The sequence below is a fragment of the Juglans microcarpa x Juglans regia genome, chromosome 4D (genome assembly GCF_004785595.1).
Source record: "Juglans microcarpa x Juglans regia isolate MS1-56 chromosome 4D, Jm3101_v1.0, whole genome shotgun sequence".
In the NCBI taxonomy this organism is placed as follows: Eukaryota; Viridiplantae; Streptophyta; class Magnoliopsida; order Fagales; family Juglandaceae; genus Juglans; species Juglans microcarpa x Juglans regia.
Window position 1 is genome coordinate 2,922,068 of NC_054600.1, and position 12,869 is coordinate 2,934,936.

At 35.7% G+C, this 12,869-nt stretch overlaps 1 protein-coding gene across 1 annotated transcript; it reads left to right on the forward strand.

Moving 5' to 3' along the window:
- The first annotated feature begins 11,101 nt into the window (after positions 1-11,101).
- On the forward strand, positions 11,102-11,983 carry LOC121259594 (F-box/kelch-repeat protein At3g06240-like). The gene has a single exon (XM_041161229.1). It carries the CDS (start codon positions 11,102-11,104, stop codon positions 11,981-11,983), a length of 882 nt encoding a protein of 293 aa, XP_041017163.1.
- Positions 11,984-12,869: the final 886 nt, after the last annotated feature.

The window sequence follows — 12,869 nt, forward strand, 5'->3', positions numbered from 1 at the left end:
ATTGGAGCTCGTACTGTTATGGTAGAGCGAGAGATCTTAATTAATGAGTTCGACGAACTCTGTTGGCAGCAGACGAACCTGAGAGATGTTTTCCTCAGTAGAGGCTGGGGAAATATCTGCACATTGAGGGGAAGGTATACCCCTCAATGGTTCAAGAATTCTATATGGGGATGTGTGACATGCCTCATGATGCATCCTCTCACACCGTGACTGTACGCGGTGTTTCCATTGAGGTATCAGCAGATGTCATCGGCGAGCACCTTGGGATTCGTCGAGGAGTGGAGATATTTGCACACTCGACACCCCGTGAGGATGTAGGCACTTCTACATCATCTACTGGTCGGGGATGTGAGCCAGCATCAGCCAGAGATGCAGGCCAGTCAGAGGCTGAGGATACTGGCGTCGAGGCTCGGGATGATGACCGAGACGAGGATTTCTACATCCTCACCGGGAGGGATCGCATGCAGATCGAGCGGAAGAACGCCTTCAACCAGAACCATCTGCTGCATTTCTTCCGCATGTTGCACCTTATTGTTACAACAAATGTCGATCCTGTGGCTCATAAAACCACATTTAGTCGGCTTCGGGCACAATTTTTGATACGAGTGGCACGTGGAGATCCTATAGATTTGCCATTGCACATCTTTCAGAGGATCCGTTACGAGGCGAGCATCGTCTCCACGGATAATCTCCCATATGGTGTCCTCATCAGCCGACTATTACTTGCACGGGGAGTGCCGACCCAGCCAGAGGACCGGGTCAAAGATCAGATGAGCCCCCTCGACATGACCACGCATCGACGTAGCATTGGACAGGCGAGGGGACGTCAGCCCCCCCTGTAGAGGATCTAGTTCCTCCGACGCAGCCTGAGCCAGGTCATGTCGGGAGTAGTAGTCAGCATACGCCGAGTACATCTGCAGGAGATGTGCGGCCTGCTTGGGTTGATGCGGTCATCTCACAGCTGACTACGCATATCGATCATAAGATCGATCGATCGCTCGAGGCTATATCGGTGTCTGTTGCCGAACTCACCCATCGTGTAACTATCCTCAACGACAAGGTTGATACCTTGACTGAGGAGGTACGGAGTTCGACTTTTGCGGATAACGTTATCATCTGACTGTTAATATCAAATTTTGTATTTTATTTTTAATATTTGTAACGAAAAATATTATTGAATATTTCTATCGTTTTTTAATTTCAATTTTTAACCTTCTTTGATGTTATATTTTTCAACTTTAATACTAAATCACTGCATTTCAAATATATATAAATCAATAATATATATTTATATATTACAAAGTGTGTATATATAAATATATACAATTCAATTTTTTAGACTTGTTCACAAATTATGCACAATAAAAACCACATAATTTTTAAATTAAAGTCATTTAATTTAAATTTACAATGAACGTTCGAATGTTATTACTTAACGTTCGAACATTGGTGCAAACATTTTACGTTCGAACGTAAAATTAATAACATTCGAACGGTTGCGCCAAAACATTTTACGTTCAAACGTAAACAGACATAATGTTCGAACGTATATGTAACGTTCGAACGCATATTTCCCATACGTTGGAACGTAAAAAAATCTCATTCTATCTTTAGTGACGGTTTCCAGAAACTGTCACAGAAAATACCTTTTAGTGACGGTCTAGAGACCGTCACAATTTCCTAACCGTCACTAAAAACCAATTGTGTTGTAGTGTTCTTTGTTTTCCCAATAAAAGAAATTACGAAAGGATCGATAATTAGACACAAGGATGCTATTATCCTTGTTTGCTATAAAAGAAGACTGCATGGCATTAGTTAATATTAATGTGGTATGTGATCGACATTGATAGACACTGCCATCATGTGATGAGTACAGTTTTCTTTTTTATCCTTTATATACATATATATATATATAGATCTTATTCTTGTAAGGGTTTGGTTTGACCTTTCCCATTAATAACTAAGATTAAAAGGCTTAAAAAAATTGATTTCATTGCAAACATATCTTTTAATTAATGTTCATAATAACAAGTCGCGCATACATTAAGGAACAAAGCACAAAAAACTCTTAAACATCAGTTGATTGTTGTGGCAGTGGTAACATCAGTACCTAAAACTTGTTTATCATTCTCAAATATCATTTAAATATAAAATATTTTTTAATTTTTAATTTTTAACTTTTTTATCTAATCATTACCTAATCATTATAACTTTCTCAAATTCTTAAACAAAACACAAAAAACAATACAACTCTTTCAATTTTAAAAACAAAAATGCTATTAAAAAATGAAAAATTATATTCGATCATATAATTTTTTAACTTTATAATATTTTTACTCAATTTTCTCTCTCTTTTCTCAAAATCTAATAAAAGATTTTTATTAAATTATTTTACTGTTATTTACAAATATATTGAAATATTCTAAGTATTCAAATAGGGTTTAATTTTAAAAGTGACAATTTATGTACATGAGAAAATCCATCACCTTGTCTTCTTTCTTTTTTCAATTAAAAAACAAAAAGAAAGAAAACTGTGATTCCATCTGTATGTTTTCTAACTATAAAGGACCCTATCGGTCGTTGTTTTCTGCAAAACATCACAGACTGTGCATTAATATAGTGGTAGATGATATGGAAAGACATTTCCCACGTAAGTACAGTTTTGATCTTTTGCCGTTTTCTTATGTTTTTGTTTTTAATTCTTTGTTAGGGTTTGATTGGACCTTTCCACAAAATTACTGAGATTCAAAAGCTTAAAAAAATTGATTTAAATGCAAACATGCCTTTCATTAATGTTGATAAACAAGCCGGCCTCATGCATAAGACTAGAAGCATGCGGTCAGTTAAGGGTATAAATTTAAATCGATAAATCGAAAAATCGGTCATCGAACCGGACTGATTTTCCGGTTTATCTCAATGGCTGACACCTAAAAATTTCCCAAATCCCATATAGACCATCGATCTTATCTCAATGAATTAAGAGTGTACGTATATATATAATATGGTATATATGCAAGAAATTAGAGTACTAGGTTGGGTAATTTTTCATATTTAATACGTCCAGTACTTCTCAACCAATAACAGATCTAACGGAATAGGTTTCCTTATTTACTACGCGTTTCCACAACTATTTTTTTGCTTTTTTTATTTATGTGAGACAATGACATGCATTTTCGCTTTCTTAATATTAGGTAGCGATCGAGGACATGTAAAATAATCCACATGCACTGAATGCAAACAGGTAAGCCTTTATAAAGGGCAAATTCTCATTTCCGGCCGTCCATGGGTGCAGGTTTCTCAGTGGGATTTTTATATGCAACTTCCTAACGCATACTACATATAGTTCTTTGCATATTATTAATCTAAAACAAATTAATACCACATTAATATCCCTTAGTTTTAATATTACAATTTACAGATGAGTGATGCATGTCTCCAGACTCTCTCTGGTGGATTGATAATAACGTAACATTGTATTGAAAGTTATTAGACTTCCTAATTATACAGTAGCTAGTACTGCATGCATTCCACATTCTGTAATAAAGTCGAGACAACGACATCATACACTTCGGTTTTTAATTGCATTATTTTGGTTCGTGGCATGCATGCATGCATTTATCATCATGTCATTAATTGTACCTAGTACTACCAGCTGATCTACATGATGAACATGTAGTATTGTCTATATAGAGGGTGCGCCTCATGATATATATGGCCGAACACATCTGTCAGATTAATCTGTAGTGTGGCCGCAGCAAGGATATATAATGCATGCATGCATGCATGAGATGAGAGCTTCATTTCTTGCCGCTCCGATTTTGTTGCCAAATTAAGCCCATGGATCGTGAAGAATCTGCAGGGATAATTGCATATATGGGATCGATGATGATCATGATCATGAGAGCTAGACGTAGCTTTCTTTCACTATCCATGGATCTGGTCACATAACCGTGGGGGTAACTATCCTATCCAACCTTGGGACTGCCACGCATCCGTTTGGATAACTCGTGAGGTCTTATTCTATATATATATATATATAAATGTATCTGGTTTGTGTTTATCATGTCTGGGTATCATGATCCTTACTAGAATTTGAATATCATGTCTGTTTTTGTCCAACTTCAACATCATTCAAAATAAGTCGGTGCGAAATGGGGAATGGACCTTTTTTCTCTGCCTATATAAAGCTAGCTAGCCTCATGCCTTCCGGCCATGATATCCATCGACTATCTAATTGCCTAGTACACCGTATCCATCAACTATCTTGCCTAGTACACCATATGCATCGACTAGCTTGCCTAGTATAGAAATATATTAAGAATTTTGTAATCGAGGAATGATGGAAGTGCGCACTTTGTTAGTGCTCTTGCTCTGCGTGTTAATTCTTGTTGGGGTCGGTCATGATCATCAGGTGATTGCTTATCAGCTTATGATTATATATTTTTAGTTATATTTTGTATGTCATGTGGTCGAGTGTTTGCTAATTATCTTATCATCATTTTGTGCAGCTGATCACAACTGATTCTAAACTCGTACAAACCATGAATCGAACTTGGCCTAGCCTGATCAACAAAATACCAAACGAAAAGCTTTGGAGGGCTCAATGGACTAAACATGCAGGCACCTGCACCACCTACACTCAAGACAATTATTTTCGAGTGGCTTGTATTAGGGCCACCTTTCTTGGAAACATAACTGCATCCCTAGAAGCACAAGGCACAGTTTACATATATTTTATTAATCACATGATTGCTTTCATTATTATTGGTGTTTATTGTTATTATTATTATTATTACTACTACAACAAGTACTACTGACCATGCAGTACTAGCACTTATTCAATTTATTTATTTTTCTATTTCTAATTCAGGGATTGATCTTGGCGGGACTTCATCCCTTATAATTTATTATAGGAGGGCGATTGAGGCGCAGTTACATCTAATCCTCAACTTTGCCTGCCACAAGGATGGCAATGGGACTCCACAACTCCTTGAAATTCGATTTTGCCTAGACAAGGCTGGATTGAAAGTCGAAATGTTTAGGCAATCTCGCGTTTTAAATACCATGAGCTATAATAACATATATGCTAGAATCCGTTTGGTTTACAAGCATGCCCTTTATGATATTAATTGGCAAACAATATTGGTGTTCCAATTGAATTAGTTGGGATAATGGACCCTTTTTACCTCAAAGTCATCGTTTGTTCTCTCTTTTTCCCGAATGTTCATGTACCTATATAATTGTATACATTTTGCCTAATCAAGTATGTAGTATAGTTTATAATTGAATAAATCATTTATGCGTGTGCAAAATCAATCAAACTCTTGCAAACCTCTTGCTCTGGAAATTGATGATACTGAGTGCGTGAAAATGAAAAAAATAAAAATAAACTAAGTTGAGCCTCCATCTAGCTATCACCGACCGCACATAACAAAATGCAAAGTGCATCGAGCAAGCTGCAAGTTTTAGCCATATTTACACATAGGTATATATGCCTCGGGAACCCTCGATTTATAAAGACAATTAATAACACTTAATGTGCAAGCTCCTACAAATTGGGCAGACATTTCATATATAGTCAACATGGGGAAGGGGTACCCATAGGGGACAACCCTTCCCCGCCTTTCCCTTAGCCAGGGATTATAAAGTGGCTTTATTCCTTAATGGCTGGGCATTTAAACCCAGTTGAGATTTATAAATTGGAGGTTGTATATATAGCTAGCCCCTCTCCCTTAGTGTAACACGAGGTTTGTAGCACGAGAAATATCTCTCTCAATGGATGTGTCTCTCTTGATGGAGCACTTTGGCTGTGGAGTTTGAGATTGTTTCTCTAGTCTTACCACGTAACACACTTTACCATCGACGAAGATGTCGGACCAACAACAATCGTGGAAGAAATCTGTAGAACAACCACACCAATCTAAGATTTGTCGCTTGAGGTAAACACTTCTGCTATGTACCCCTGTTTAAGAATTTCTAACATCGGTATCCAAGCCTACTTCGGTAGTTCCTGAGTTAGATTATGATCTACTCTGTGATTTGTTTTTACTGAAATATTTTTCGCATGTGATGAGAGAATTTTTTTTCTCTCTTGGTAACCATGGATGTCGGTGTTGGGCCACACAAGACGGAAACTTCATGAGGAGAAGTAATGCGGACCATCAAACCTGAGGTGGTGCAATTGAGGTGTAGCTCGCACTAGATGCTATTGAACACAACGAAGTGCGGCGTTAATCTAAGAGAGCATGTAAAGGTGCTACGTACACCTCAGTGTGACATGCACTTGAAAGTGGTTGCTCCATAGTGCACCATCAACCTGAGGGGTTGCGGCACCAGGTGCTGATGCCGCAGACCAAGCGGGGGTAGTACACCGTGTTGCGACGGTGCGCATCAGACCCATGAGCGCGAGACGACGAATAATGCACTGGTGCAGAGCACCTAAGGTGCCTTGCAACGAGCTCGATCTGTTGCGCGCAGAGCTGTGGCACAGTGGCGATGCAGCAAACAAAGGTGCAACAAGCCCCTCACTACGGTTCAACCACCCCTACAGGCAGCAAAGCCGGACACAAGGTCAATGCGACAGTCTCTGCCTTACCCAGAGTTGTACGTGTACTATGCCGCAGGTGGCGGGCAACCAATATCTTGGGCACCAATGCGTGACGACAGCGCGCACTGGTATGCAGGTGCCGCACTGCCAACTGCCAGAACGTGGTGGTGCTAACAAGAACCAGCGCCACGAGTTGTTGCCTGCCATGAAGGGCGGAGCCCCACGGAGTGGGGCTGAAGAAGAAGAATAGTTTTTTTGTTTTTGGACTTAGTGCACTCTCGCTGACTTTATCCTTTAAAATATATTATCAAAATCTGCTTTTTCTATTTTACATATTAAATTTTACAATACATCATATACCATTTTATCTATTTTTTCTTTTTATAATTTAATATTATAATTTTTAATATTTTTTATTCATTTCAAATATTTTCTCTAACTAATTACTAATAATATCCTCATATCTTTTGATATTTACAATATGTTCTTATATACAATGTGATAATTATGTTTTATTTTAATTTAACTAAAATTTATAAACTAAACCAAAATTTAAATTTATAAAATTTGAAGATAAGAGATTTCATCTACCCAAGAAAAAAGATGCTCGAAAATCCAAAATCTACCCTAAATATCAGACCATCCACAAATCTGTCCAAGAAAAAACCACTCGAAAAGGGAGAAGCTTGAGCTTAGGAATTTACCTCAGGAATTAGATGCTGGAGCTGTGTTGTTTTTTGGCACTTTGCAATCGTTGCCTCCTTTTGGGTTGAAGAGTAGAATCACTCTTGATAGGAAGTGAAGATGGCGCGCGAAATAATATATTGCGGCTGAAACGAAATAATCTCCCCGCAGGGAAGAAAGAAGTAGAAAAACAATAGTCTTGATATATTTTTAGTATCCAAACGAGCCCTAAACTCCTATTATTAACTTGTTCAGCAAATAGTTATGCCACATGAATATTCTTTTCCTGAAAATATTTTTGGCATGTTTGTCTAATATTCCATTATTTTGAACATGTACTTACTATTAATTTAGGCATTTTATTTATGCTCTAAGTTGCCTATATTGTTATTTTTTGTGAATAATGGAATATTATTGGGCTAAATGCCATTGCACATGAGATTATTTTATCAATAATATTTGTTAGGCTAATTTTAGAAATTGATCTTCAAATTTTTTAGAATGTGATAAAGTATATGATCGATCAAGTAGCCTAAGTATGTATAGTCCATGCTTATGATGAGCCCAAATGGATTTCTTCAATCTATGAAGAAATTATTTTTTGTATGTGACTAACTCGATAGATTGCTTATCCTAGTAGGAATATAGTTGACATTGATTTGGAATTATCTCCTATACGATATAAATTTGCGTAAAAATTAAGTTAGAAATTAATAATTTGACATTTTAGCTCAAGAGATTATTAAGAAGCTTAACGAATGCTCGATCTTGCAATGTGCGTTAATTATTTTTATTCTAACTTATAAGAATAATTTACTATAGTAGATTGAAGAATAAGAAAAGATTAAGTAAGAAATAAAGATATATCATTACTTAGCTACTAAAACTTCACAGACTACATTTATTGCACAAATCGTTTTTTTCTTTTAGCGCTTTTAATGCGATATTGGTGAAGTTTATACATAAACTGATTGACTTTGTAATCTTATTTCTCAAATGGAGAAATGATACACTAAAATATGTTCTTGGGGTATAGGATGATGGGTGTGAGACTTAAGAAATTGAACATTTTTTCGCTAATGAAATCCCTCTCCTTTACTTAGCAGAGTTAATAAGAAAATGAAATATAAGCATTTTCTACATTAAATCCCTATATATGCACACTAATATTTCTAAGGACATAAATAAAAAATCGCCTCATCATATAAATGAGATTCAAAAGAGAAAATTCTTTTTCTTAAAATTTTTTTAGTAAACTATTTTTTTCCGATTGCAATCGTATGAGTTATATAATGAGACCAAATATCTTGCAATGTTATAACTTGCTTAGAGTGGAGTTATAAGTAAATTATAGCGCAAGACAATTGTTACAATATCACACTTGGGCTGATGTATTATGGGGTTGCAACCTTAATGCTAACATGTCATCTATATTTCAAGTTCATTCACCTTTTATTAAGGCCAAGTGACTGTGTGATTGTTTTGTACAACGTGAATTCAATTAAGATGGAAATATGAAATATCTAAGGTTGAATATTTCTTGTTAAATCAAGAAAATTACTCATATTTTTTGCAAGGATGGGGTATTGTGGATTTTATTAATGCTTGATTTGTTGATATAATGTTTTATCTTACATTACCTTAATATTAATATTTTTAAATCTTCATAAAAGTTCATTGAAAACAGTCGGAGTAATTCACCAATTAGTGGGACAATACCTTTGCATGATGATATACCACTAGTTATAATGGTTCTAAAAAATTTACTAAAATATAAGATTCCCATAATTAGCATTACAGTAATATAACAATATTTTCTCTTCATTTAGAGACTAGAATGGAATATTTATAATATGTGCTCTACTAATAAACGTATTGAATTCACATATTAGGAGTCTCAAGATAGAATTTTAGATTCATTTCATTTATATGATCCAACATGTGGTTGTTGATCTTATCAACAAAAGAAACTTGGAGTGGATAGAAGTATAAATCTATCTCTTTCCACTAATTGAGCTGACTTTAATAAACATTTATCGCAAATTTGTTGGAACTTTTATGGAATGAATTAAATAGTTGACTCTCATAATACGCAAAGTATTTTGAGCGCATGCTTGTTACTTGTACTATTTTGATACAAAAAATAGGTAGGGATGACATTATATAACACGACTCGTTAATCCAACATAAACACGACACGATAATAATAGATTTTGGTTTAGTCTTAATGGGTTTGGGTCAAAACGGGTTGACCCGTTAAGACACGATTGCTTAACGGGTTGATAATGGGTCAACTCGTTTTGACCCGTTATGATCTGTTAAAAAAGCTAAAATTACAGTTATACCCTTATACCTAAAAGTAAAATTATTGATATTTTAATTTCGATATTTTTATTATTTGGATTGTAATTTTGGACTTGTAGTTAGTTTTATATTTTTTCTAGATATTGTGATTTTAACATTTATATAAAATTATGCTAAACTTAATCAGGTCAAACGGGTTTATTTCGAGTCTGTTCAATCTATTTACATAAACGGGTTGAAACATGTTATGTCGAGTCGGGTCAGGTCGTGTTAAACTATTTCGTAGTATTCACTAACGGATCAAAACGGATTGACACGACACGACCCGTTATATTAATGGGTCGTGTTAGGATTTGAGATTTTGACACGATAAGCTTAACGGGTCATGTTCAGGTTGACCCATATGGTATAATATACATGTATTGACACGACACGAACACGACATGTTAACATGATTTGACACCCCTAAAAAAGAGTATGAATGTTGCTAGTAGTATATATTTTCATGCGGCCTAAACCAACCATTTATTCTGAGAAGATATCAACCGGAAGCAATTCCAAGTATATCACTATATATATAATTGATCGTACGTATTTCATGATGCCATTGATCAATTAATCCTTTTGTTATATTAAGAAATTGTAAAGAAAAAATGAATTAAGTAGGTCAGGCACGAGTAATACGTATCTTGAGGGAAATACTAGAGCATGTTAGGTACTGATTTTGTGTCTGCGCGCATCACGTGGTGATTAATATAATAGCATTCCTTTCTATATAATATTAATTACAATAACCTAAGAATTTTGCTGATTTGCTAATTAATTGTGGTGTTTCGGGTATGGGTAAAAAAATATTATTAATTAATTAGAATCTCTCCGGAAAAGGAGATTACAATCTTTTCACAACACTCAAAATTAATCACCATTTTTTCTTTTTATATATAAGTCGATCAATATCTCTACATAGAGAAAATTATTCATACGCCATCTAATTGCCAGCTATTATAAGAATGGCCAGCCATAAATGCAACTATATATAATTATTCTGTATCGTAATTAGCAACGATCATGAAATGGGGGATTCGGGAAGACTTCGAGGGAAAGCCTTTATGAGCATAAATATCATTAACGTTGGGTGATTTTGCACATTTATTGCGCCAACTTCTCATTTACTTTTCACACCTCTTGGCTTTATAATAAGAAGACGTACATACTCATGCTTCATATTGCGCACACTAGTCAAGCTTGCAATCAAGTAAAGAAACCAAGCTGATGAACGACTTTCCAGACGACTTGTTGTCACAGATTTTGCTATGGCTGCCCGTTATTTCTTTATCGCGATTCAAGTGTGTCTGCAAATCTTGGTACGCCTTTATTTCAGATCAAACCTTCATCTATAAACACCTCCTCCACACTTAGTCCCCTTCCAACCGGAACAAGAATGCCCTTCTTCTCGTTAACCGGCGTGATAAAATCACCTCCAAACTTGTTGTCTCCACACTTTCTTACGAAACACTCCAAGTATCCCTCGCACAAGTACCCCTACCTTCACCATATTCTGGAATTATGGACAAGAGAGCATGGATGTATATCGTGGGCTCTTGTAATGGTCTCGTTTGTCTTCACGATAACAGCAGTTGGAATAATACTCTATTATGGAACCCTGCAACTAAAGAAACAAAGGTTGTCCCCATATCAAACATGCCCCGCATTTCTGTCGACTATGATTTTGTCGTCCTTAACGGCATCGGGTTTGGTTTTGATGCCAAAACTCACGACTACAAGATAATCAAGAATTTCCGACTCTACGAACCCGACTCTTACTTAGAACCATACTTTCCGATAATATGCAAGTACCATAGTGAGGTATATAGCTTAAGAACCAATTCTTGGAGACAAATTGACAGCGTCCCTTGTCACATTTGGGATTCTACTAGAGGTATGAGGACAAACCAGAATGGGATAGGTACTTGGTGGGCATCGGGTAATGATGATACAAATTGGCAAGGTATTTTGTCATTTGACATAACCAATGAGGTATTCCTAAAAACTCCACTGCCGGATGGTAGCGATATAGGTTATCCTAATGATAAATATCTAGAATATTTCTTGTTGAATGAATTGGTTGCTTTGGGTATTTCTTGGAAAGCTATAGTCGAAGAAGGGTCGCAAATGTGGTGGGATATATGGTTGTTGCATGAATATGGGGTTACGGAGTCTTGGACAAAGCTGTTCAGTGTTGGCCCTCTTACTGGAGTTTTTCGACCATTAGAATATTGGAGGAATGACATTATATTCTGGGAAAAAGATGATGGACAACTGGCCTTGTATGACCCCTCTACCAAAGAGATGACGAATCTTCAAATTGATGGAGAATTACTCTCGTTGCAGATCATTCCTTACATGGAAAGCCTAGTTTCTATAAGCGGAGCAAATGATATAGTATGAATAACAGAACAATTGTGAAAAGTGTTAGAATTTGTTTAAAGCAAACGTAGTACGTACCAGAGATAAGAGTGAAGAGAATTTTATGATTAAGGAATTAGCCTGAGCACAAGTGTTCTGCATGCACTTAAATCTTTCTTTTACATAATCTTCTTGTCTGCATGTGGTGTTTCTGCCTATGCATTAATAGCATAATAGCATTAGTTGTATGACTGAATGAAAACTACGTACAGAGAATGTTTTTCAAAACAGTAAGGCAAATTCTTCTCAATAAATTAGCAAATGTCGTTTTGAATGTTTTGGAAAATATTCCTTTAAGATACAAAGAATATAACAATCTATCATGTAGTACGTACCACCAATTACGGCCTCTATCACACCATGTTCTAGATACTGAAGCCAACACAACCTTGTATTGTCTTCTCTGTTAGATTGGGTTTAAATTTCTCAATCAGGGCTGTGATACTGAAACCAACACAGCCTTGTAATGTTGTGAATGCTTACAGATCACTCACAGAGTTCATCTCTAACAAAATAAAAAGATTAATTAGTGAGAAAGAGTTACAACATAACAACTGAGGTAAAGTGTTTTTTGAGTTTTGGGATAGGAGTGAAAAAGAGTTGAATAAAAAATATTATAAAATTAAAATATTGTTAGAATATAGTCTTATAATATTATCTTTGTTTAGAGATTTAAAAAGTCGAATTAGTTTGAAAAAGTTGTAATGATTAGTTTGAAAATATTTGTATTTGAATTATGTTTGGGAATGAGATGAGTTGAGAATTTTGAGATTAGATGTATTTCCAAACAACCCCTTAAGATCATCAAAAAAATAGCAAATAAGAAGCTAAGATAAAATGAAACTGGAACCGAACCGATTTTGACCCG